This window comes from Lissotriton helveticus, chromosome 2_1, assembly GCF_964261635.1.
Source record: "Lissotriton helveticus chromosome 2_1, aLisHel1.1, whole genome shotgun sequence".
NCBI classification, from domain to species: Eukaryota; Metazoa; Chordata; class Amphibia; order Caudata; family Salamandridae; genus Lissotriton; species Lissotriton helveticus.
This window is the reverse complement of record NC_136059.1, coordinates 263,181,661-263,209,096: the sequence shown is the minus strand read 5'-3', so window position 1 is coordinate 263,209,096 and position 27,436 is coordinate 263,181,661. Positions and strand designations below refer to the sequence as shown.

General features: G+C 44.4%; 1 protein-coding gene across 1 annotated transcript in view; it reads left to right on the top strand.

Annotated features, from left to right (window-relative positions):
- ACAA2 (acetyl-CoA acyltransferase 2) overlaps window positions 1-27,436 on the top strand; it is a 134,692-nt gene that overhangs the window by 40,201 nt on the left and 67,055 nt on the right. Inside the window, exon 3 of the mRNA XM_078674792.1 lies at window positions 19,399-19,527. Within this exon, the coding sequence (XP_078530918.1) occupies window positions 19,399-19,527 (129 nt within the window). The remainder of the gene's footprint in view (window positions 1-19,398; window positions 19,528-27,436) is intronic.

The window sequence follows — 27,436 nt, the reverse complement described above, 5'->3', positions numbered from 1 at the left end:
CAGTGTCGACGACGTTCCGACCCTGGTATCGATAATGTGGACGCACAAAGGTTGCTCGGCACAGGCCCATTGAATACCTTGGCACTTCAGCCCTTTAGCGCTTCTAATCAGTTACAACTGCGCTAACACCTCTCATGTCAATCTGGTTTAAGACACCCAGTCCTCCTCCCCCTCGTCGCCCGAGCTATCAATATCCTCTTCCATCAATGGGTCACACAAATCTCCTCGATAACGGTTCCACGGCAGCCATACTTTATTCCATTTTCGAGGGTTCGCCCTTATCTTGTACACCGCTCTTTCCGTCACCATGAGTGTATCCATGTTCCTACACCTTTGCGCTAAAGTAGGCGAGTCCGCCGCCCCCCACTTCTGCGCTGTGTCTTCGCAACCATAATACCCACAATGGCTCAAAGCTGACCCTGGCGCGTAAGATCATTAGGTTCCCGCACATTCACTAAGCATGCACGGGGTTCCGGTGTAAGGGTTGCCTCTAGCGTTTGGGAGATGGTCCGCCTCACCTGCCTCCAGTAATCAATTATAACCGGGCATTCCCAGATTGTATGTAGAAAAGTGCCTTCCTCCCCACACCCTCGGAGACAGTATGGGTGGTCTGCCCTGAGGAGCTTATGTAGTGTGGTCCTAGTGTAATAAATCCGGTGCAGTATCTTAAGCTGCACCAGTCTGAACCTGCCCGAGATGCCCGCTTCCTTCGGGGACGCCAGTGCCGCGTTCCAGTCCGTTTCGTCCATGTCTCCCAGCTCCCCCACCCATTTCTCTCGCAGCTTGTCCATGGGGTCCAGTAGGTTATTTATTAGCTTACGATATGTAAGGGAAGTGGCGCTGGACTGCATGAAGTCAGTAAGTAAGCGATCCTCCAATGGGGAGGCTTCGGGGACCTCGGTGCCCTCAGGTATGGCTGTCAATAGTGCATGTCTAATTTGGACATATCTATAAGTTTCGTTTTCGTTGGTGCCTAAGTCATATTGCTGTTGGAGTTGGGAGAAGGGAACCACCCCCCGTCCGTCCACATGTCTCCCACCGTGGAAATGCCGATATTATCCCACTGTGTGAACCCTTTGCTGTGCCGCAGATGACCCAGCGCCTTAGTGTCCCATAGAGGGGTGAGTTTCGTGATGACACCATCCCACTTAAGTTTCACCTGTGCTCTATACCACAGCGCCACTGTGTATTTTGTTGGTCCCATCAGTTTCGCTGCACGCCCTTTGTGGTAAAGCGTCGCCAGTAAACTATGCGTGCCCAGCTGTATTCTGTCTGCCTGATAAGCCGGATCGTCCTGGGGGACGTGCAACCAATGGTTAATGACTTTAAGTTGTGCTGCCCAGTAGTATAACTGTATGTTAGGCAAGGCTATCCCCCCCCCCTCGTACCAGCTCCTGTTCGTGCCGGGCGGTTTCCCCACAGCAGACCGGTTATCATAGCTGTCACTTGTTGGAAATAGCGCGGTGGCACTAGGTAGGGGGTATTTTCAAGTACATACAGGAAGCGCGGCAACGCCATCATTTTGAATAGCGCTGCTCTTCCCAGCAGCGTCAGGGGCAGGGCCTTCCAGTGAAGCACATCGCTCCGTAGGCGAACAAGTGGCGGTTTTAGATTTTGTTCATAGAAGTCGGTTGCGTTCCGCGCAATATGAATTCCTAGATATTTGGCGGTGTCTGCTATCTCCAGCGGACAGCTAGGGGTGAGGGTCGGCGCCGGGCCCTTCAGCACATAGATCACTGATTTTGTCCAATTAATCGTGTAACCAGACACTTTCCCGTGATTGTCACATAGCGCCAGAAGATCCGGGATCCCCTCCTCCGGGCCCATCAAGTAGACCAGCATATCATCGGCGTAGAGGGAGACTCTGTCCTCCCAGCCCTCCCCCCAGCAGATCCCCTTCAACAGCGGAGTAGTTCTGATTAAGGTGGCTAGTGGTTCCAGGACCAGCGCAAATAGGCTCAAGCCCTTTTTAGTTAACAAAACGTCTTGCAAGATACAGCGCATGCTCTGTCTCGGACAAGACTTAAAAATGCAGAGCAGCAACTTGAGGGCAGGCAATGGTAAATAACTACTTCCTAACACAAAGTTGAACTGAACAAAGTACACTAAAGTTCAAGAGCAAAACTAAGAGGCATGTTACAAACATAAATTACAGCATAGTGCCTTGTGACGAGTACACAAACTCATTTTATGTTTAAAAAAAAAAAAAAAGGTGAAAATGTAAGTGAATTTCCTACGTACATTTCTGAAAATGAACAAAAACATTGTGTAGAAAACCTTTATTTCACTTTTCAGGGGACAAGGAGGAGGACAGCACAAGCACACATCTTATGTGAATATACTGACAAAGGTGTAAAAGAATCACTACTTTTGTTTTAATTGTCTTGGCACTGAAGTGAATGAAAGCAAATACAACACTTGTTGCGTGCTCATTCATGACCGGAAGAACAATAGAAACGGGTATGATTTTGGTATGACACTACGAAGATTAGAGGAAACTTAATCAAAGGAAAAACCTCATGTCTTCTTTCCTGTCTGTGCTGAACCACTGTGCAAGGAAAGTACTTAGACATATGTTGTCAAAGTACTTTCAGCTGACCATGAAATCAGTGGGGCAATATATTGACCTTACCAAAATGGCGGAGTCAGCTACAGAATCGGCTTTTTCGAATCTGGGGTGTAGTAGGATGAGTTTTATTTATGGCAATAGAAAGTAAGGCTTCCAACCTTCCAAATCTTGATAAATTGAGGGAAATAAATTGAGTAATGAAAACATTCATTGTAACCCACACTTAGATATTTACCTTTACAAAACACAAATTGTTATTATTACCAAATGTTGCAAAGTAATAATTGACGCATGTAGGAATTAATCAAAGTCAGACGTAATCGTCTCTAATGATTACATGGAATCCTTAAGCGAAAATGATTACATGCTATGAGTTGACTAAGTAATGTACCGCCGCTGGTGCAAAAAAAAAAAAAAAATATGCTGCTTATTTATTAATAAAGTTTTATATAGCGCGAACATAACTTGGTCACAATTTACAATTTTCATATTGGCAGCCACATTACATCATGTGAATTTCATTTCCTTGTCCCATTCTTTACTTGAATGAGAATAAGTTTCACACAGTCAATCCATTTCTTACTTCCTTCCCTAAACTTTCTTCTCTGTCTCTGTATCCAGACAATTTTTCTTATAAAATCTACTCCTTTCTCTTCCTTTTTTTTTTTTTTTTGGTATCCTTTATTTGCTGCTACGTTCCTTTTAAGCTCTTTGAAAGTTCTGAAGACACTTTTGTCTACTTGTTTAAACTTCCTTTACTTAGAGGATTCCATATTCTCTGATTTTGTTGGAATGGTTATATACATTGCAGAAGCTCATGGTATTGGGGACATTTACGACTGCAATCAGGTGCACCCTGGTTGGGTGAGAGCTCATCTCTTATCTGAATGTACAGTGGGTCAGACGTTCACTGTGTCCCTGTAGTTGGATTGCCTTACTTCAAAGTCTTACTGCAGACTGTTTTGTACCACTTCGTTAAAATGCCTCAGTATCCTGCGTAGAGCAGTGAGATTCTGGCGGCAGCATGATAGTGTCATCAAGAGGAGAAAGACCTCTCTGACCATGTTAAAATAAATAAGGCTCTAATTACCCTCCTGTGTTAACACACATCATAGTCTGCAGGCTTTTTTTAAATGTATTGTTCCTGGCTTTTCTCAAAGAGAAATCTAAAAAAGACATCTGTGAGGTCTGCTGCCTTTGATGACTCAGTGCTGTTATTTCAAGGCTTCCCTTTCCCACCTTTAGTCTGTTGGTTTCTTGCATTGTTGTAAGGTGGGCAAGTACATGCAATAGAAGTAGCATTCTTCTCCCATCTCCTGGGTAGAATTGCACCCCTAGTGTGCAGATACATGCTCAGGGGGGAGCTCGCTGTTATCCGTGTTTGAGAAGAGACATCCTGAAAAGGTTAGTTCCCTGTCTGATGCCTATGGAATATAGAGGGGTTTTAGTGCTTCTCCCCATTCTTCTTTGTCCCCTTTTTTTATTTTTCAAATTTTTACAGATTATACAACATAACACACTTAATATCCTACTTTCTCAGCAGTTAATGAGCAGTATCATTTTGTTTGTAATTACATTTCATTACTACAACTTTTGCTTTGCCATGGCACCGCCTCTTAGTTGGAGTCAAAAATAAACATAAAAGAAAAATAAGCAATATATTGAAAGACAAACCCCTAAGACGTAGGACAGAGAAATCAGGAGGGAAAGTTTATCGCATCTAGCTCCATCCTTGCTTTGTGTCCTCAAGGTAACTCCAACCCCTGCTTCCATCTGCAAATGGACTCCCATATTCTTAGGCCTCGCTGCCTCCCTTTCCTGCCTTTTCGTGCATAGATGGGCTTTTCCAAATTGTATGCTGCCAGAAGATTAGCCAACCATACTTGCATTGCTGGGTTTTTTTTTATCCAACCAAGCCCTGGCTATACTTAATCTATACACTGCCATAGCAATAAACATAAATTCTCTCTGCGGTGCATTTGCCTCTGGTCCTATCCCTAGTAGTATTCTCGTAGGGTTAAGCGTTGTTTGAATGTCTAGGGATAGATCCAGGAACTTCTCTATATCTCTAATTAAAGTGTGTAATTGAGGGCAGGTAGCAAATATATGTAACATATCTGCTTCTAATGAATTGCAACGTGGACACGATGTACCCGTAGTGCCACCCCATTTTGCTATTCTTGCTGGTGTAAAATACAGTGAATATAGGGTTTTATAAGCTTGTGATTGTAAGGGAGCAGAACAAAGAATTGTACGCCCCAAATCCAAGGACTCCTCGAACCAGCCTACTTCTCCGTTCAGTTTCTCTGCCCACTTCCTACTGTATTTCTCTCTATCGTCAGGTTTCCCTTCTATAAGGCTTGCGTAAAAACTGCGGATAGTGCAATCCCCCCCCCCCCCCCAGCCTAATTTTCTCCAGTATTTCAGTTTTGGCAAGGCCCACCGGTCCTCCCCGTTTAGTGTTTAAAAAGCTCCTCACTTGCAAGTATTTAAAAAAGTCCCGCCTATCTACTCCAAATTTATTTGCCAAGTCTGAAAACTGCAATAGTCCCTCCGAATCCATCACGTCCCCAATCTGTAGAAAATCTGTAGAATCCCCTTCTCTGCCCATCCTGCAATTATCAAATCTGCAAAGACTGCTTCTGGAAAGGACCTATTTTTGTACAGCCTGGTATACCAATTGAATCTCCCCAGACCAGATCTCTTTAGAAAAGCATTCCTGATTTTGATAGCTGCCCCTACTGTCTTGAACTTTGTCCTTTTTGTAGTATCCGAAGTTAGTACAATTTAGAAAGGCATTTTCCGCCTCCGCCCCTAGAACCACAGCATAGATTTTAGTGGAATAGCTTGTAATTCTTTGGTCGGTACCACCACCGCCCAACAACCCCTGCATATATTGTATGGCAGCTGCCCAGTAGTATAGTCTAAAATCTGGTGCGCCCCATCCACCCCTCTCTCTCGGCAGGGATATGAACCTATAGGCCCTCCGTGTCTTTCCCTGTGCCCATATAAATCTGTTTAGGATTGTCTCGAGTGTATTGAACCAACTATTTTTAAAAAAATAACGGGATCGACCTAAAAAAGTATAGAAATTTTGGCAATATTAACATCTTAATGACGTTAATACAGCCCACTAAAGATAAATGCAAATTATTCTTTCTAAGTCTAACTTTACCCTATCCATTAGGGGGGCCATATTACTCTGTACCACTGTATCTAGATCCGCTGAGATTGCCACTCCCCAATATATTGCCGAACTTACCACCCTTTGGTCGTTGCAAACTACAAACCTATTGCACTACCTGGGTCTTATTTCTATTCAAACTATATCCCGATATCTGCCCAAACCGCTGCGCCTCGGCTTCTACTTCTCCAATAGCTTCAGATGGGTTAGGTGTCAAAATGGCCACGTCGTCCGCGTAGGCCAACGTCTTTACCTCACACCCGTTTTCTCTCATCGGGAGAATCTCGGGATTGCCTTCCAACCTCCGTAAAAAGGGTCCAGATATAGCGCAAACAGCAGGGGGGATGAAGGACAGCCTTGCCTAGTCCCTCTACATATCTTAACTGCTGCCGAGTATCCCCTATTAACTCTAATCCTTGCCGTTGGTTCTTTGTATAGGGTCTGTATACCTTTTATATAGCCCTCTCCTATGCCACTCCATTTCAATGCTTGCCGCAGGTAGTCCCATGAGACCCTATCGAACGCCTTCTCAGCGTCTAGAAAAAACGCTGCCATAGGGTCCCCCAGGGTACCTGCCGCATCGAACATTGTGATCATCTGCCTCACATGTTGTGTAGTGCCCTTGCCAGGGATAAACCCGTGCTGTGTGGGACTTACCACCCCCTCTATAATCCCAGCAATCCTCATAGCTAACATTTTGGAGTACAATTTGGCGTCCGCATTCATTAGTGTGATCGGCCTGTATGAGCCAGGTACAGTTGCTGGTGTCCCTTTTTTTAAAATCACAATAATGTCTGCTCCTCCCCATGATTCAGGTATCGACTCGCCCTTTTGTGCCTGAAGCATAACATTAAACATGTCTTCAGCAATCGCCCCTTGGAAAACCTTATAGAACTCCACCGGAAGCTGGTCCGGGCAAGCTGCTTTGCCCGAGGGGAGACTAGTCAAGGCTAACATAAATTCCTCAAGATGGAAGGAAGAGTCTAACCCCTCCTTTTGTTCCTCTGTAATGAGCGGCGCAGGAATATCCCTTAAGTAGTTGTCTATCTCCGCTAGTCCTCCTGTGTTACCACTAGCATATAGCTCCGTATAGAACTGCCTAAAAACCTCCCTCACTGATTCCGCTTCGGAGACCGTACTACCCTGCTCATCCTCTATTTCCTTGATATCTGACGTCGCTAGCCTCTGCCTGGTTCTTATGGCTAATATATGACCCACCCTTTCGCTTAGCTTATATGTGGCTTCTTTTTTAATCAAATAATTCTCCGCTGCCTTCTTGGCAATGTTTTCTGTAGCTTCTGCCCTGAGAGCTACAATTTTAAGCAGATGTTGGTCTAAAGGTAGTTGCTGCTGTATAGCTAACGCTAATTCATCCTCTTCCTTAAGGAGATTTCTACATAGTTCCTCTATCCTATCTTTTTCCCTTTTCTGGCTGGACAATAAAAAGCTCAATGTCTCGCCCCTGACCCCCACCTTAAAGGCGTCCCATACTACACCGGGGGATGTGGTTTCTCTATTAATTTCCCAATAGCTCTTGATCCACCCCTCCATGTGTTTTAATGGGCTATGGTCAGAGATAATTTGGGGTTTCCTTTCGATTTGTGCATCAGTCATCAGGGAGTTGGTGATCAAAAAATAGTCCAACCTAACCATAACTATGGGGAAATGAATAAAACGTACTTACATCTATATAGGGGTGGGTCTTGACCCACGGGTCATCCAGGGAATTATGCAACACCATATCTGAAAGTGCTTTGTGTGCCCTCTTCTTCCTCCCTGTGTACTGACCATGTGGCTGAAGAAAAATACTACTAGGGTCATGTATATTAAAATCGCCACAACATACTATAGGCTCTGGCCACTGTGCCAGCTCTGTATCCAGATATTGGAAAACCTCAGGGTCATCCTCCGTTGACCCATAGATTGCGGCGAGTGTTAATTTCTCTCCTTTAAATCCTATCTCCAGTAGCACCCATCTACCCCATAGGTCCTCCTTCTTATCACCACCACGTCCCTACTTCTCCCTAATACTGCTACCCCTCTGGTTCTTGATGACTGTTTAGAGTTTGCCAGAACTGTAAACCCCAGATGTTCCAGCAGGTATCCTCTTGATACCTCTGTGTGTTTCCTGCAGGCAAACCAAATCCAACCGAAATGTTCTAAGTAGTGCGGTGACCCTAAGTCTTTTATTCGTATCATTAAGACCGCAGACATTGATTGTAGCTATCCTACACGTCATTTAAAACACATCAAAGACCTTGCCCAACATAGAAAACCATTCATAAAACATTTCTTGATACTTGTACTGACAGATAATTACAATCTCAGAAAATACGGATACCATGCCATACTGCATTCGTTGTGTTGTCTTTAAACTTCTGACTCCTGTTCTGTGCTGCTCCTTACAACATATATCATTTTGTACTAGTTTTTTTCGCCCCTTACTCCCTGTCCCCCCCCTTGCCCCCCTGTAACCCCCCCCCCGGACTACCCCACCCCCTCCCTTTACTGGCAAATAGGTCAAGAATGACCTATGTGTGGCTGCTTTAGATTGTGGATGTTGCACCCCTCTCCCTCCAACCGTCCTAATACCCTGTGCTCCCCCTCATACCTGTGCCCCTATCCTTCCGCTAAGCTCATGAGCCCACCCCTCTTTTCAAGAACCCCTGCATGAACATCCTCTGTTTTTAGCATTCTTCAGACTTCCTCATATTTGGTTCAAACTAAGCTACTTAACCCCCCTTCTGAGATTTTAGCTCCTCCAGAAATTGCTGCGTGTTAATCTCAGATAGAAACATCTTCACATTCCCCCTTGTAACTACCTTCAGCCTAGCCGGGAATAGAAGGTATGCCTCTGAGCCTATGGATTGAAATGGCTTTATTAGCTGCCTAAGCCTCCACCTTCTTTCCACCGTAACGTGGCAGAAGTCGGGCCTAGCAAAAAAAGTGGTGTCCTCAAATGACCGCCTACTATCCGGTCTTGCCTTGTCCATTATCTCTTGTCTAAGGAGGTAATTCCCTACATTTATGAGAATTGTCCTAGGCAAACCTGCTGGTACCTCTCCGCCTGCTCCCCGCTCTTTCCTTAGCGTAAAGGGGAGTCTATGGGCACGTTGAACCTCCTTCTCCCATTGCCACTCAGAATCCGGGAAAGCCCCCCTTAATAATTTCACCACGAATTTCATAATGTATTGGCCCTCTGACCCTTCTGGCGCACCCAAAAGGCGAATGTTATTACGCCTCTGGCGATTTTCAAAGTCTTCAAGTTTTCACTGCGGGTCTTCCGTTAGCTTATCTTGCGTTTCTTTAAACTTCTGCCAGGCACCCATGTCCTCCTCCAATTTCCCTGTTCTCTCTTCTACCTCCGTGACTCTGTCGGCGATCTCATCGTATAGTTTATTAACTTTCCTCAAGGTGTTATGTATTTTTTTTTGTGGCTTGCCTTGCCCTTCGACTTTCGGTCCTTGTCTCTCCCTGCATCTGCTTAAGTGTGCTGAATAATAAGTCAAAGGGGGCCTGGAGAGGAGGGGGATCGAGCAGAGTTTTTTCCGAAGCCTCCAGAGAATTATTACCTTCCTGATAGGACTGTGACGTAGCAGAGTAGTCCCATCCCAGCTTATTCCCAGGGTCTGTGGAGGCCCCCGATCCCGAGCCATGCCTCTTTAGTCTGGGCCATCTCTTCTTTTGCGTATTTTGTTTCTCCGATGTACTAGAGCCAGAGATTTAACCCTCCTCCGAACTAGCTTCACTAGTTTGGGTTGTGTCTGTATCCTCATAGGGGGAAAAGAAGCGTTCCCCTTCGCCTGAACCACCATTGCCTCTCCTTGCCAGGCTGACATTGCTGCCCCAGGTGCTCCTAGCCTGCCGTGGTGATTTAAACGCTGCCTCAACCAACAATAGGGCCTCCAACATGTCTGTGTTCCCTGCCGTGGTGTTCTCCACTCCCACTCCTAATTCAGTGGAATTTCTCCCCCCCCCCCCCCGCAGCCGTGGTATTTTCACAGTGGTCTGGATCTGTTGTTGCTGTCTCCTTCTTCGATGGTGCACTGCTACCAGAGCTGCGCTCGGTATCTGTGTGAGAACGTTCTAAGCGTCTGCAGCGTCCTCGAGGATCGGCTTTACATCGGCTTGTGCAGAAGGTTTTGGGGAAAAAGCCTCAACCAAGGTAGGCTGTCTTAAACCAGCTTCTTTATTTACAGACTTTTCAACCGCTTTCCACTGTTTTTGTTTCACAGCAGAGCCGGTCCGATCCTCGACAGGGCAGGCTTGTTCATCCTGCACTTTCTCTTTCCCTCGCGCCTCCGTTTTCTTCCCTTTGACAGAAGGGATAGTAGCTTTACGAATTGCTCCCGGAGCACGCTGTGGGGGCCCAGTTGCATAGCTGCCAGCCTCCTTACCGCCACCGATGCTTGATCTTACTGTACCAGGGTCCGCCTGAGTTTGTGTTTTCGTCTTCTCTTGCCTCGCGGGCCTGGGGGGGGGGGGCATCTTTGCCTATTTCTGTTTTTCCTGAAGACTGATAGCCCAACTGAAAAGTTTTCCTTTAATCCAGGTCAAGCCTAGTCTGAGCGTTGACTGTTTCTCCGTATATTTGTACGCAGTAAATCCTGCCTCAATCCAGAATATTAAGGTCATCAGGGGTAGCAGAGCATCCTACTCAGTATTCCATCAGCAAGGGAGAGTGGCTTGAAGCGACTGCTCACCACAACCTCACGGCAATCATCTTGCCTGAAGATGTGGAGGTTCCAGCTTCTCCGCATTCTTCTGATGTTTTAGTTGAGTCTCAATTTTCAGTTTCCTCATCACATTCTTGTTACTCCTAGGTTTCTCCTATGATAAAGACCTGATAATCTGCCACTCCAGGAAGGAACTATATACTGGAGAAGGAACTTGAACCAGTGGTTTCATATCTTTCTTTCAATTTTCATCTACATGCAGACGAACAGCAGTCTGGTATTAGTGGGCAAAGGTGTTGCCAGCTACAGAGACCTGCAGTTCCTAGGATGCCTGTCCTGTCGACTACCCTAGGGTTTCTAAAGAGAGAATGGAGGGCTTCTGCAAATATCTTTTCCAAGATTTATGGGCACTTTGTATCATCTTGCTAAATCCATTTTTATAGATCCTCCCTCGGCTAGTGTGGTGGGTCAACCCTCTCTTGTGACGGAGGCCATATATTGAACCCAGCGGATAAAAAGGCTGAAAATGCTTAAAATAGAGCTTATACTGCTTTAAGCTTATCCATTAGTTATGAAATATTTGCTTCCCAGTCTCATGCCATGGATTTCCAATCTGTATCTTAAAGTATTGCAAGGGTTGGGATGTTTGCGAGTTACTGGGCCGCAATCTGATGCAAACAAAGTTTCACTCAGGTTGTGCTTTTGATAATTAAAGAACATCAGCCTTGGCATCAGGGCAGAGAAACACTCTGTTCAGAATGCTGTTTTCGTGTAATAAGCTTTTTTTATCGAACAGCTGGAAGAGGCTCAATATAAGTCTTTTAAGAACCAAAAGCATGCTCAACCTTTACACCATAAGTACGAAAAGAAATTTGAGAGAAATGAGCTCAAAAAGTGAGATGGTTCATTTAACAGATCTCAGTTTCAGCCAAAATGTGATCAAGGCAACAATTACTTAATCAATCATTAGGGGTGGGGAAGGGGCGTCTCAGGGAATCCTAAACGGCTTCCCTGACTATGCAGAGAATATGGAAGGTTAAGACTTAGTAGGGGGAATGTCTCGCTTTATTTTCAGAACACTGGAGGTTTTCGATTACAAATAATTGGGTCCTGGACATAGTTTTTCAGGTTATGAAGGGGACTTTTTTCCCCATTGGCCAAAGACTCGGTGAGGAGGTAAGCTTTTTCCTATCCTACCAGGGTCCCAGTTTGGGCCCCAAAACGTGGTGACCAGTTAAGCTGTACAAGTCAGTGTATCTACCCTGATGAGTAACCGAGCCGCTGTTCTTGGTCTACTGCAGGAGATTCAGGATCGTATTGAATTGCGTTTTTTGTGCAGAAGACATCAAAAAATTATTATAGGGTTGAAGGCCCTCAACAAAGTTATACAATCAATCATTTTGAAATGAGTGCGCTACAACAGGGGATTAACGCGATAACAAGGGAAGTTTTTTCTGACCCATATCGACTCGCAGGGTGCATAGTTACATGTTCCAATTGCAGACTCCAATTTAAAGTACACCGGGTTTGTTGTGGGGGATCAGCACTGACCATTTTGAGTGCCCCCCTTTGGCCTAAAACTGCACCAAATGTTTTTCCCAAAGATCTTGGCCACGGTGATGGCCTAGCCTCGCAACCACTGGTTCAAGGTGCATCCTTATCTGTATTATCTTTTGATACTTTCCCCATTTTATGTCCACACTTTGAAAGACATCAGTATGGACTTTGGGTACCTAATCGGTTAGGTGAAATTCCATCTTTTTCTACTTCTTAGACCATGGATAATAATGGCTACTGGTTCAGAACAGATCTGGGGATGGTGTATCTTCCAGTAGCTCAAAGAATCACTTGGAGTTTCTAATATTAAAAACAGAGGCGCCGCTAAGGAAGTTTTTTGAGTCCAAGGAGAGATGGTATTATGGAGGATAACAATGGTCCCTCTATAAGCAAGCATTGGCATAGCTAATAGGTCTTGCTTTTGGGACCTTATAAGTATTTAGTTATGCAGCACAATATCCTTGGTGCAACAACATCAACTTTTGCATGGCTAAACACTTATAATGTCCCAAAGACGAGAGCTATTGGCTATGCCAATGCTTGTCTTATATTGGCTCTGAGGATAATTCCATTCCCACGTCTGGAAATGCTTGTTCTGCCCCATTGATGGAAGTGTTAGGCCCCATTCCCCTCCAAAATCTGGGTCTAGTTGCGCCCCTGCACAGTACCTAAACTTGCCTGGGTTCTAAACATGGAGTCACCCTTCTTCTATCAAATGAGATCTCTTACCTGCAGCAAGTCAAGTACCATAATCTTATTTCCCCTCACCATTCTTCAGCAGTCATAAAAGAGTTGACTTCCTCTGCTCATTTTGTACACTACCTCAGGCAGGCTAGGGAAGGTGTAAAAAAAATGGTATATGCAAAATAGGCTAGTAGAACTGAAGCATATGGAATAACCAACCACTATATAAACCGCACTGACCAGTTTGTATGAAAGTCACTTTTGCACTGGTTGGTTTCAGCAAACATCAATAGAAGACCGCAAAGCAAGGGTACAAAGTTTGTGTGATCTGGCCCAGGTTTGTATGATCATGGTCACCGCTACTGATAAAGGGGAGTTCCAAAATTACTAAATTCAGGCTGATTGCACAAGTGGGTGCGACAGACGAGGATATGTTTCAGGAATAAGTGTTGAAAAAACACCCATGGAGGGATTGTGAATTTTTAATTTTCCGTCTTGCATTTCACATCTATTATTTCAAAATGTACATTCTTACACAAGAGTTGAATACAAATCACCCTTTATTTAAGCAGAAACAGTTGTTTCCTGCCAATGATGCAAACTGTGGAGATATATTTAAATACTAGAAGTAACCTGGTAACAGCGCAGAGTGGAATTTATAATATGGAGCAAACTCGCCTAACTGCAACTTGCTTCCTTGGCATACAACTTTTTCTGCTTTGCTGTGTGAAATTAACCTTTTTCTTATAAAAATATAACTGAAAAAGAAGTCCAGTGCCTTGCACGGCACAGCAAATGTTGTCTTGTCAACCCCGCAACTGTAAATACTTGCAATAAACGTGCTGGAAACAAATAGTGACTTGTGTAGTTTGGTCTCGAAGTCTGTCTTCTAGTTTTGATAAACTTTGTGTGGGCCTCCGCGTTATATTCACTCTGTGATTACTTTGTATTTTTAAGCTGCTCAATAAAAGCGAGAGTTAGAAAACACCAACGCCAAACACAATCAACAAAGGGTTCTGTTTGATTAAGTGATCAGGAAGGCAGTAATAGTTAAACAGCCTTCCTGTAGATAAAGAAATCCGCTTTATCTTATCTCGGAACAAATAGGAGTGCTATTTAGATAAAATAACAAGCAAAGGGGTCGGGGGTGGTGACGGCGGCCACTGATGAGGAAAGCCCGCAAGTGGTGCACGCGCACTTGGGAGAGCGAGCACCAGGCCATCTGTTTTGAATTATCGCGCATGTGCCTGGGCACGATAATTCAAAACAGATGGCGCTAAGGCTCGACCTAAAAGGTTTTACAAAAAAGGGAGGGCATACTCAAAATCTCTTCCTCTGTTTTTATTTAGGCGGCAACATTTTTTACCATTCCATGGGCACGCTTGCACCCAGGCAAGGTGTGTCTACACATCCCTCATCGTTTGTCGCTATTCTCAGTGAAGTATGAAATACTCGTATCAAAAACATAGTATGTTCTAAAGCAACTATCATGGTGGCCTTTCCTCAGCCTTGGATCGAATATTCTATTCTCCTTTCTCGACCCAAAGATTCGGGTGCAGTTCTGTGAGTCCAGTCAGCCCAGAGGCTATGGACAGCACATATGAAACTCTAATTGGTAGGTCTTGATGACAGTTTGGAGGTTTTTCAGATCAGTTCAGGGTTAAAGTTCTTGTGTTTTTGTTTTATGTAGCGCAAACTAGACCTGAAGGCATCGGAGCGTTTTACATGAGCAACAGTTGTGTTACAGACAGACACATTCATTTTTGTAAGGTACGGGGAGATGAAGTGATTTGCCCAGAATCACAGGATGTTTAGCGTCCCTGCCGAGACTCGAACATGGTTGCCCAACTCCGAGGTCGAACTCTCTAGCCCTTAGGTCACATCCTCTCCCTTGCACACAGACAACATGATTGTGTACACAATATTTAAGTTATCAGTTTGTTAAAAACTTGGCTGCGGCGCGTATTCCATGTAGTGCTGGACATTCCATTCGCGGGCGAGGTTTGGACTGCCGTCGGGCGACGCACCCACTGTGACTCATGACGGCCGGGGGTTAAAGGGTCTCAAGCCCTAAATCTGTTAGATCTCTAGATTTGCTCCTGTGCCAAGGAGAATCTGCTTTCTCTTGGAGAAGTTCATGTTCAAGGGATACACAATAGACAAGCAGACCATCTGAGCAGAATATTTATTTGCTGCCAGGACTAGATTCTCCGTTCTCTACTGTTTCAGGGTGAGCTGTTTGTAGAACAGCGAGGTACCCTACTTACACTGTACTTTTCAAGAATCTAAGATCCTCTAGTTACGGAAGTTGGTGCTGTCCTGAATCCATGATCGGTCTCTCCTGCATACCTTTCTCCTGATTCTTCATGTTTCCAGGGTTCTTTCAAAGATTCGGAGGAGACAGGTGGGTTCTTTTAGCCTTGGAGGACCTAGTTTACCATTCGACTCCTTTCAGTGGAAAATTAGTAGATCCTTCCTTACCTCAGCCAACTCTTCCGTTACCTGCCCTCCGCTTCTTGAAGCGATGAGATTGAAGCTTGAGCAGAGGGGACTCTTAAACGTTGGTCTTTCTCTTCCTGTTTCCCAGATAATGTGGGTACTTCGAAGGCGACAAAAAACCCTTGATATTAATCATTGGTCTTCATTTGACGAATGGTGTGATTTAAATAATCTTTCTCCAGTAAACTATTCACTTGAAAATATTCGTCAGTTTTGCAGCATGGATTTGAAAGAATATATCCTTGGCTACCTTGAGGTTTCAGTGGTCCGCTGTTAAGGCCATCTTATAGTCGTTGGGGTGAATTATTTTCTATAGAGACGCTTGTGTCAAGATTCTTCATCCTTCATGTGATTTTGCTCCTTTTTACAGAAATGGTTCAGAGTTTTGTTTTTGGCTGCCATGACCACAGCAAGAAGAATAGGAGAATTGGGATCTTCACTAGGCCTTCACCCATACTAGAAGGTTTTTGATCATAGAATTGATTTGGCTTTCTCAATTTAAATTCAGCTTTTCACAGGGATCAGGAAATTATCCTCCCATCTTTGTGTCAGTTCTTCTACTGACTCCAAACCTAAGCTCTATCTTTTTAGCTGTTGGATGAACTCTAAAAATTCGAAGTACAGCGGAATATAGACAATCTCACAATTGTTTACCAATTTTGAATCTGCAAAAAGAGGTTGTAAGTCTTTTAAAGTTACACTGAATAGATAAATTAAGACCATTATCTCCTTAGTTTACATGTATCCTGGGCATAACAAATCCTTAAACACTGCAAGCCCCTCTACCAGGAGTATGTTTGCTTCTTGTCAGAATGGGTTGTGATCTCTATTCTGGATATATGCAAAGCAGCTCTTTCTGCTACCCGTACTAGATCTATTTCACATTATAGGTTGAATTTGGCCGATGGAAATAAATTAGACTTTGGCTCAAACGGCCACATGCATCATTGTTGCCGTTTGCGATTTCTTAATTGCGAAAATTAAGGAATCGCAATTAAGAAATCGCAATAGGCTATGCATTAAGAAATTGCAATTTTATTTGCGATTTCTTAAAATTCCTTAATTGCGATTCACAATTTGCGAATCGCAATTAAGGAATTCCTTCCCATTCATTCCTATGGGCCTAAAGGCCCATAGGAATGAATGGGAAGTCATTCTCAATTTGCGATTCGCAATTTGCGAATCACAAATTGAGAATGCAAATTCAAGGGTGGACCCCCCTGCACCCCTGAAATATAACTTTAAGTGCATTTTTCACACACACATGCCCCAAGGGCGTGTGTGTGTGTAAAATGAAACTTTCAAAAATGCACTTTTGTGCATTTAAATGCACTTTTGTGCATTTTTGAAAGTTTTCACAAATTACCATGAAGTTAAACTTCATGGTAATTTACCTCTCCCTATTTGCGAATTCGCAAATTAAAAGTGTTCATGCATTGCATTTAAGAAATCACAAATTGCGATTTCTTAAAATGTAATCGCAATTTTAGAAATCGCAACATGATTGCGATTTCTAAAATTGCGAAAAACATGATGCATCCAAATTTTGTCAATTGCATTCGCAAACGGCCGAAAATTGCGATTCGCACCGTTTGCGAATGCAATTGTCAATGATGCATGTGCCCCAGGTTCTTCGTAAAGTAACTTCTATATAAAGACCATGCCTGGTTTGATGTTATGATGTGCTTGTTTTTTCACTTGAGAGCGTTTTAATAAAAATGAAAGCTTTTATGCACTCCTGAGTTGTCTATCTTTTTTTTAGCATATCTTGCGGTAGGTCAGTCAGATTGAAACGAGGGCACACTGCTTGTGTATATCCTCGTTCAAGCAAGGTACTGGCAGAGAGAGGAGTGTGGAGGAAATGTGCATACTTACTGGTAATCTTCATTACTCTTGTCCTTATCTGAAGAATCGGAGTAGTGAAGATTACCAGTGAGTAATCCAGGCATTACATCACGATCCTCACATAGGCAGTTACATTACAATGTGATATGTGAAATACAAGCCACTTTCAAAAGGACTGGTGTTGGGAGAATTGATAAAAGAGGACGACCAAGGGCAGTCACCCGGGAACCATACATAAAGTACAGTGATACAGTTCTTTGCATAAAATAATAAAATAGCATTTGAGATTGATGGTGCTTTAAAAAAGGTCCCCTACGTGGCTCAGTCGGGGGAACATTCAAGAAGTTCAGCAATCCTGAACTCAAAGAATAATAACATTTCATGTTCACAGCACACAGTTGACCAAGCAGCTAGAAGCAATGCATTGTTTAACAATACCCAAATAGGAGTTACCACGCAACAGCGTGACTGCTTCCAGTGACAACTGCAGACACTATAACTTCAGCCCTACTTTTACTAAACTAAAAAAAGTAGTTCACGAAAGGCATTCACACACTTGTCCAGCTCTCTTGAATGTAAGCTAAATGCTTTAAAAGAGGGGAGGCAATGACTGAAGTGGTCTGACCCACTGCTCTTTGCTGTGTGCAGTAAGGTTAACCAACAGTTTAACAGACTAGTACATGAAGACTTCTGACCAAAAGTCCCTACATGTCCGTCTATTATATAATAATAAAAACATTGGCGAGACTACATTTCAGTTACTCGATATGCAAACCCTGAAAGGATACCCTTGACAGCTGAAAAGGCAATGCTATAGTTGTGCTACCAGTGGCACAGCACCAACAGTTTCTATTTGCAGGGAATGCCTTTGAGTCTAGCAGCACCAGCATTAGAAATGAACACTGGAGCATCCTGAAAGCCTGGGGAGCACATAGGGAAGATACAGTTGCAACAATGTTAGGGATGCCACTAATAAAGCTTCTGATAGGTCTCTTGACAGTGATGCTAGGTCTATTGTTCAGCCTAATTGGTACAATACAGTTTTGTATCAGACAGGCCATAGCACAACAGCCTAATATGTAATCAGAGCGGTCAGATATCTGATATCCGGTCGAACCCTTCGACCTCTTCTTTCAAAATACAAGTCAAAGAACTTCGCTTGAATAACCATCTGCAACAATCGTCCCGAAGTCAATATAACTAATCTTTTTATACCCTAGAGAAAACAATGGCTATCTCCTTTGTTTGAGATTTTCGGAATCAACTTATGTTCTTGCTATATGTTCCTCATGATTGTTTTTGCTCTTATTGTATTGTGCTTGGTCCACTACAAGAATTTTGGATGTTTATTTGCTTAGTGACTAATCGTATCCTTTTTTCCCGATGTACAGCGCTCCGATACCCTTTTCGTGTCATGTTTGCGCTTTATAAAACTTTTCAAATAAATAAACAATAATGAGGCATGATTGTCAGCAACGACTTAATCGGAATTCCCATTCCTGCCCTTCCCCCAGCCTTCTCTGGCTTAAACTATGTGATTTTGTAAAACCAAAGCAGTCTGTAGGGAGAACAGTCACACATAGCCTTCTAAATTTCATGGAAAAGCATCTTGTAATATATTTTTGCAGCTCTAGTATTTTGCATTATCAGAATATTTGATTTGCTTTCATGATTTTTGTGTCTATTTTTCTCATCGTTGATGACGACGTGGAGTGGTGTGGCTCACTGGTTAGAGGCGGCAGACCCGGAAGCAGAGGTCGACCCGGGACCAGGGTTCGATTCCCGACGTGGGAGGGTCTTGGGCCATGGTCAGCGGACTCGATAATTCTCGCCTCGGTGCCTACTCCAACCATGGGTCCCACTCAGCAACTCTGGGCAATAGCTTGCTTAATCTCTACTAACGGCCCCATCAGCGCCGGGGATGCTTGTCTTCACCTTGGAGATGCCCAGGAGGGACCATCTCACAGGGAAAGCCAGGATGGGTTCCCCAGCGGTATACAGCGCCCGGACGCCCCTTTGCTGGGGCAGCTGTGCGCTTTACAAGTATACAACAACAACATATCTAAGCACCTGTGAAAGACACTGGCCATATTTCAAACACTTCTGCTCTAGGACCGCTGCCAGCCCAAGAAAAGAGAGATTTTGATCTACATGCCAGTGTGTCTTGGTCCTGTGTGAGAGACTCAAAATAGAAATATTTTGCTAATTGTCAAAAGATCCATTAAGTGAGGGCTTCCTTGCAGCCAGTGAGGAGTGATTGAGGTGCAATGCAGATTTTTTTTTTTTGGGTTGTGCAGAATCAGAGAGCATATGTATTTCTTCTAACTGCATCAAATTGTTTCTGACTTTGGCGTAGCTTAATTTTGTCTCATTTTGTCTTCCAGAGTTCCTCAGATGCTGCGTACATTGCAAGGCATGTAGGTCTCCGGGTTGGCGTGCCTATTCCTGTTCCTGCCCTCACCGTTAACAGACTCTGTGGATCTGGTTTCCAGTCCATTGTTAATGGATGCCAGGTACAGTATATTTTATTCATGGAGCTCTGTAGTTCTATTTCACACACACTTAATCTCTATCTTTTAATTACCTTAACCATGGTGTTTTTGAGGATGGAAAGATTGCCAGGAGGCATTTACCAACTTTGTAATTGTGTACCATTGTAGCATCCTACATTGGAGATGTAGACTACTGAGCATGTTTTATTTTTTCCTATGCATTTGTTTTTTGTCTTATGGCTTTGTTTGGTCCTTGATTTAAGAAGGTGAATGTAGATGATGGACCACGGATCATACTATTGATTCCTACGTATTTAAGTTACTGTGATAGTTTGGTCGGAACATTCTCCTCCATCTTGTGAGTTGCAGCCTACCTGTGCCCCAGATTGGAGTGAGCAGAGTCCAGGAAGTGGTAAGGAGACAGACTAGTGCTGTCTCTTCCCCAAAACAAAAGTTGTTAAAAAAACAATTTTCCCTTTCTGTGATTACTGTCTTTGCCTGTGGTTGTTATAGTTTAAAATTGTAGTTTTAACCTGCCTGTGATTGCATATGTTATCACCTGTGGTTTTCCCTGCCCATGATTGCTTCCATTTAACATGTTGAATTGTGGGATTTGCAGTCCAAACTCTGTAGTTTATCCCTCTCATTCCTGATGACGATTCAGTTTTCCCTCCAAATTTCTCCTTTGCTCTGTGCTAAGACCTGTATGTTAAAACAGTGCACCCCCAGCCACCATTTTGTGTTCACAAGCCAGTGAAACCAGCCCCCCCAACAACAGGGATATTCTACATCGGAGGGTGCTTCTGTAAGCTGTTTATACTGTGTTTACTAGGGACTGTGCGCTTCATTTTTTGGCCAGGAGAGGGAGTAAAGTTTTATTCAAACAGTATTGTTAGATTTAAAGTTAGTTAGGCCTTCACCTGCAGAAGTCCAAAGTGTGGATCGAGCCTGTCTGTCTCCTAGGAGATTCTGAACAGGAGAAGCAGCTTCCAACTCCCTGGCCAGCAAACCTTGTCTGAGGTCGCTAGCACCTTATATTGTCTGCTAGTGGTTGGTACACTGATTGGTGGTTGTTTCTGGTGTTTCTTCTTGAATTAGGGTTAATGTCCTCATTGGTTGGGTATTTGAGGGTTCTGATTGGTTTCTGGGTATGTGATTCAATCAATGTAGGGTTGGGACTAGGGCTAGGGTTAGGATTTCTATTGGAAGTTGGGACTAGGGCTTCCTATGTTATTGGTTGTTGGGAGTAGGGTGGGACTAGGGCTAATGTTAGACCTTTAGTTGGAAGTAGCGATTAGGGCTTCTGGTGTGATTGGTTGCTGGAATAGTTGTGGGACTAAGAGCAGGGTTAGGCTTTCTAATGGATGTAGGGACTAGGGCTCCCTGTGCCATTGGTGGCTTGGACTTGGGTTGGGACTACTGGTAGGGCTAGGCCCTCTATTGAACGTAGAGATCAGGGTTTTTGAACTGATTGGGTGCGAACGTAGAGATCAGGGTTTTTGAACTGATTGGGTGCTTGGACTAGGGCTAAGATTAGCTGTAATATCCTGGTCTATTGGTTCTAGATTTTAGGGATAGTCTTGTGATTGGATAGTGTTAGGGCTAGGGTTCCCATTGGCTGAAGGGGTCACCTATTTACTAGGGCTATAAAAGGCCAGGGTTATGGCATCTCAGCCCGGGCGTCGAGGCTATGGGCAGAGAGGACCAGGGCAGTTGCCTATTTGAGTCTGTTAAGGGTGAAGGGGACAAGGGCAGTTACCTGTTAAGGGCTGAGAGGACAAGGGCAATTGCCTGTTAAGGGCTGAGAGGACCAGGGCAGTTGCCTGTTTGAGTCTGTTTAGGGCGAAGAGGACACGGGCAGTTGCCTGTTAAGGGCTGAGAGGACAAGGGCAGTTGCCTTTTTGAGCCTGTTAATGGCAGAGAGGACAAGGGCAGTTGCCTGTTTGAGCCTGTTCAAGACGGACCAGGGCCAGAAATGCTGCACATTTTCCCATTTAGCAATACCCAGCCCACACCATCCACAAACTTAGGGTACTTATGGATCTATATATTTATCACTTTCTTCTAATTTAGCATTTCCCATGCACTACCCTATTTCTCAGCCTATACTTCGCTCAATATATCTTCTAGCCCAACCTTCTGATTCCTCTCAAACATCTTTCTACTACTCTTTCCAATGCAATACCCTATCTCTCACCCTATACCCCACCCTATACCTCTGTCAATATATCTTCTACATCTACTCTCTCGTTTATCCCAAACCCCATACCACCACTATGATCCCCAAAATACCCCTTTCTAGACTCTCTCTAACTCTACTCCTCCTTGATTCATCTGACACCTCTTTTACTATACCGATCCCCTAAAACAAACCTTTCTAAACTCTTCCCTCTGACTCCTCCCCTCCAAAACTCCTTTTTACTCATCCAAAATCCTCCTCCTACTGCTAAAAACAAACAAAAAACCATCCTTTACTCTTTTATCCCTCCACTATCGTTTCAATCAATATTAACAGACTAACATATTCACTTCTTAAATTCCATATTCAACTATACTAATTCACCACTAAACCTTTATGGGTTCTGGAGTGGCGTGCTACTCGCCAGAAAAACACTTCAACACCCATCAGGGGTAACAAGTGCTATATGAATGCAAACCTTTCTTCCCCTTTTATCCCTGTGCTATTCTTCTCACTCCAAATAACTGACTAATACCCACCACTGAAATGACTTCATATTTCACCTGATTAATTCACCACTAATCCTTTATGGGCTTCCTGAATAGCGTGCATCAACACCCCATCAGGGGTAACAAGCACTATATAAATACATACTTTTTTCCTCCTCTATCCTTCTGCTATCATTCCAAATCCAAATAACTGACCAACCTATCCACCACTTAAAATGTACTTGCATGTTTCACTATACTAATTCAACACTAAACCTGTATGGGTCCCGGAGTATCGTGCTACTCACCGAAAAAGCGCTTTGACGCCTCGTCCAGGGTAGTAAGTGCTATGTAAATGCAATTACAATACAATATTGTTCTAAACAAAAGCGGATGAGGGGAATTTATGTTTCTTAGTGAAAGTACCTTTATTACGTAGCCAAGGCACGGGATGTGGACATTAAACTTTATTATAAGACCTACTTTAAAAAGTGTTGCTTTTAAACATTATGACTAGCGAAAGTAACCTTTCAACTAGGGTCTGTTTGTTTTTACAGTTTGTTAAAGTGAAATGAAATGAAATGAAAAATTGCATTTGTATAGCGCATAACTGCCCTAGGGCCTCGCAGCGCTTGAAGATAAAATGGTTTAGCGCAGGCTCGGGGCAGATCAGCAGGATTTAGCAAACAAATGCGTTTTCAAGGCCTTTCTGAATGAGAGGAGGTTGCTATTTCCTCGGATGGCAAAGGGGAGGGCATTCCAAAGTCTGGTCGCCGAATGGGAAAAAGAGCGGCCACCCCAACAGGCTTTGTTAATTTTAGAGGAGGTGGCCAGCTGCAAGGTACCAGACCGAAGGGGGCGTGCTGGGACATAAGGCGTGACCAAAGGGTGCAGAATCGCTGGGCCTACACGGTGAAAGGATTTGTGCATAATGCACAAAGCTTTAAACTGCACTCTGGCAGCCATTGGGAGCCAGTGGAGGTCTTTCAGAGCCTTCCTCGCCGACTGCCGACGGGAGAGATTGAACAGTAGGCGGGCCGCACTGTTTTGTGTGACCTGAAGCCTCTGCAGTACCGAAGCCGGTGCTCCTAGGTAGAGAGCATTCCCATAATCCAGGCGAGAGAGAATCAGGGCCTGGACCATGGTCCTCCTCGCCTGGAAAGGGAGCAAAGGGAGCACCCGCCGGAGCATCCTCATTAGTCCAAAGCAGGTGGCGGCAGTCTTAGTAGCCTGGACCGAGAAATCAAGGGCGGTGTCAAGCCAGATCCCGAGGCTCTTTATCTGGGACTTGGGGGCAGGAGGAGCGCCAAGACATGGTGGCCAGACGGGTGCAAGAGCAGACGGGGAGGGATTTCCGAGTAGAATGATGTCTGTCTTCTCCCCGTTAAGCTTCAAACAGGAGGCTTGCATCCATCTGGCAACAGCCTCTAGACAGGGGCCTAAGGTGTCGGATGATCCATCTGCGTGGTCTAACGAGACCACAAGCTGCGTGTCATCCGCGTAGGTGACTATACGCACACCAAAGGGATGGACTATCCTGTCCAGAGGTTCCATGTAGGCGTTAAAGAGGGTCGGGCTCAGGGAGGAGCCCTGAGGTACCCCACACCTGAGAGGGTGTTTGGGAGAGACTATCTCACCCTCGAAGACCTGGAAAAAGCGCTCACTCAGAAAGGAGGTAAGCCAGTCTAGAGCCGCGCCCGACACGCCCATGCCCGCCAGTCGGTGTAATAGCGTGGCATGGTTCACCGTGTCGAACGCGGCGCTAAGGTCTAACAGGATAATGGCCACCTTTCCTCCCCGATCCAAAGTCGTTCTTGCTTCCTCTGTAACCGCTAACATAGCGGTTTCTGTGCCATGTTGAGGGCGAAAACCTGTCTGGGAGGCACGCAACAGACAGTTGGACTCCAAATAGTCTGTTAAGATATTGTTGGCGTGCCTCTCCAGCAGTTTACTCAGCCAGGGGAGCAACGAAATGGGGCGATAGTTGGACAAGTTGCTCTGGTCCAGGGAGGGCTTCTTGAGAAGCGCCCTCACCATGGCGCACTTCCAGGGGAGTGGGACCGACCTGGCCACGATGGAGGTGTTTAAGGCTTCCAGGATGACAGGACGAATAACGTCCAGTGCCTTGACAAGGATCCGGGGGGGTGCCGGGTCATTGGGAGACCCGGAAGAAACTTTAGAAATTAATCTATCCAGGCTGCCGGCATCAAGAAGCGGAATTATATCCAGTTTGCAGAGAGCCGGAGAATCAGCTGGCTTAGATGGGACGGAGGGGGCGTTGACCGTAGGATTACTAAAAGAAGAGTATATGGTCGAAATTTTCTTGGAGAAGAAGGCAGCTAGCTCATTACAGCGGTCTTGTGCCCCTTCAGCAGTAGGACGCTCAGCCGGGGGTGAAATAAGGGACTTGGCTATCCTAAAGATTTCCCTAGGCGCGTTGGCTGCAGCACTAATTTTCCCTTCGTAGAAGGAGGTTTGCGCCAATTTAATCTCTGATTTATAGAGCCTTATTGCGGACCTATAATCATCCTATAATCATCATCAAAGTAGCAAGTACTTGTCTGCATATCTGTTCCTGGAAGACAAGGGACACTCCTTTTGGTATGCGTGCTGACTATAGAGCCTTCCTCATTCTGCAGTTACCATTCTTTGCCTGTTCTAGACACATTTTGATTCTACTAATGAGTTTTTCAAGTTTGTTGCCACAGTAAAGCATTTCGTACATTAATCTGCCTTTTTGTGAAGTGCTTTGGTATGCCACCCCTTAATCTTTCGCTTAAGAGACATCTCTCATAGCATCTGATACTAGGACTATATCTACCCCAAAATATACTTGCCGTCGCAAATGTATTTTTACTCCAAGTATTTTAAATGTCTGATGCAACTCTCTAAAGTGAATTTCCTGTATCGCTAATTAATAAAATTTCAGTGCAGACTGTTGGGTATATTCTGCACTATCCTAGTGGTATCTTTATACTTTAGAATATATTAATAAAAAATGTAGGCCACAAAAGTAAATTGATATCGTATTACTGTATTTTATTAATGAAAGCAAACATCATTATAACAATTAATCACATATCAAGTGGTGTGTTCCAGATTGAAGCATTATCAATCATTGTTGTGCTCTGATTAAAAATAGTGAGCTATTAATGAATAAAGAAAATGCATTCCATTCAAGTAACAGTATTTATTTGTTGGACCTAGCATCGAAATTAGCCGTAGCACTGAAGTAGCGAACATGTTTTGCTAAATCCCCGCTTCTTCAGGGCACATTCAATCCATAGGGTAAATGCAACGCAAGAGGTTCCAAATTAAACAGAATTAAAAAGTCAATAACCTAATTAGCATGAAAACGTTGTATCCGGGATTCTTGTGTTATATCTCATTCATATACATAGCCTTATACGACAAACATGACGTTCTGGGGTTCAGCAATCATTTAGGACTCCCGTCATAGAGTTACAGATAAAATAACTGCACAAGTGTCATCAACAATGACAGCGCATTCCCACGTGAACCACCTGGTATCATAAGAGTGCACTCTGTTTTGCGTGTGTTGATTAGGTGGTTCATGCAGGAACGCGCTGTCATTGCTAGAGTCCTACTTTACATGCTCCAAAATGCATCTTGTGAATCGGGCCTAATGTGCGTAACATATAAAGCGCTGCACCACATCAACCTAAAGTATCTATCACCAAACCCATAATATCTAGTAGTACTTTGGCTCTCAGAGGCATCTCAAGCTAATAACCTTCAAGAATAATTCAACTCTTAAACAAGTATGTGCTGGAAACCAACCTATGTTTTGGAATGCACTACCACCTGGCTAAAATTGGCTCCATCCTTCCCTGTCTTAAGAAAGGTTCTTCTTTGGAAACATGAATTTTACAGATCCTTTGTATCAATATCATATTAACTCAGTTTGTCCTGTGTCTTTGATTCTAAGTGTTATTCTTTGTTTTATTCTTTGTTCATGAATGCTGTACTTTCTCACTTATGTCACCTCTTTCTAAAATGGGACGTTCATGTGAAGCTCTTTGACACCCTTGGTTTAGTGTGAGCTACATAAAATCTCACAGAATAATTTACAGAAAATTGTCTCGAAAAGCCAATGCCCTTTAGCCTTACTCCCTTGATGTACTCAGTCCTGGCTTCAGTGTTGGGTCCCAAGATCTCCGTGTTCTCTACCTGCTTTACCTGTCCTGTCGTCCCTGCGAACGAATGCTTCTGATAGATACATCCGCCTATGTATTACTCTCCTTTTGAATTATTTTGCAGAAATTATGTTTCATAGCTCTCCTACGTCTACAAGGACGTCACAATGGAACTGCGTTGCTCACGATTCCGCGTGACGTCATCGGAGCCATAAGAAGACCTCCATGGCGTGCTGATGTCACTTCCTTTTTTCCTGCGCCATCAACGTTTTTTTCCGGACTCTCCATTACTTCGTAGTTTAACATTGTTACAGTTGTCTGTAATTGTAGCAGTGCGATGCCTACTCAGAAGAGGTCTGGGTTTAAACCTTGTAGGGAATGCAGGGGTCATATGTCCATCACGGACCCCCATGATGATTCTTTGGTGCCTGTTGTCCTACCACGACGTCGAGGGATGTTCTTCATGTCGCCTGATTAATCCGAATGCCCTCAAGGAGAGGGAAGCGAAACTGTTCATGGCCAGGGCGTAGATGCGGGGCCGGAGAAGAACAAAATCAAAGTCAAAGTGACGGACTCCGCACACCTCAACATCGTTGAGTAAGCCCAAGAAGAAGCATTGCTCTTCTAAGGACAAGTCGCCGTAGTCTGGATCCCCAGCTTTACAGCATCACAAGGAGGATGACGTCTCGCCTTCCCCTTCACCTCAGGTGACTCTGGCTCATTCTCCGACTCCGAGGGGCTCTCCGGCACCCGGGGAACACCTCCGACCCCTCCAGCCCCAGCTCCGGTGTCTCGGGCGCAGCAGCCAGACCCAGCCTGATCCGCACCCACCTTTTCTGGTTCCAGGTACGGATCCTTTCCAATTTTTTAATGCGATGTATGGCATGTTTGCCAGGGCAGCTAACTATTCCGGCGCGCCTGTTTGGCCCTGTGGGACCGCTGTCATTCAACATGGGCTTACCACCACATTATGCCCAGACACCTTTTATGCGATTTATGATGATGACCCCAAATTCGCCTCTCCCGACGTTGAGGGTTTTTTTTTTTTTTGTCCTCATTTGCCACATCCTCGTTCCAAGAAAGAGCCAACCACCTTATTGTCCTTT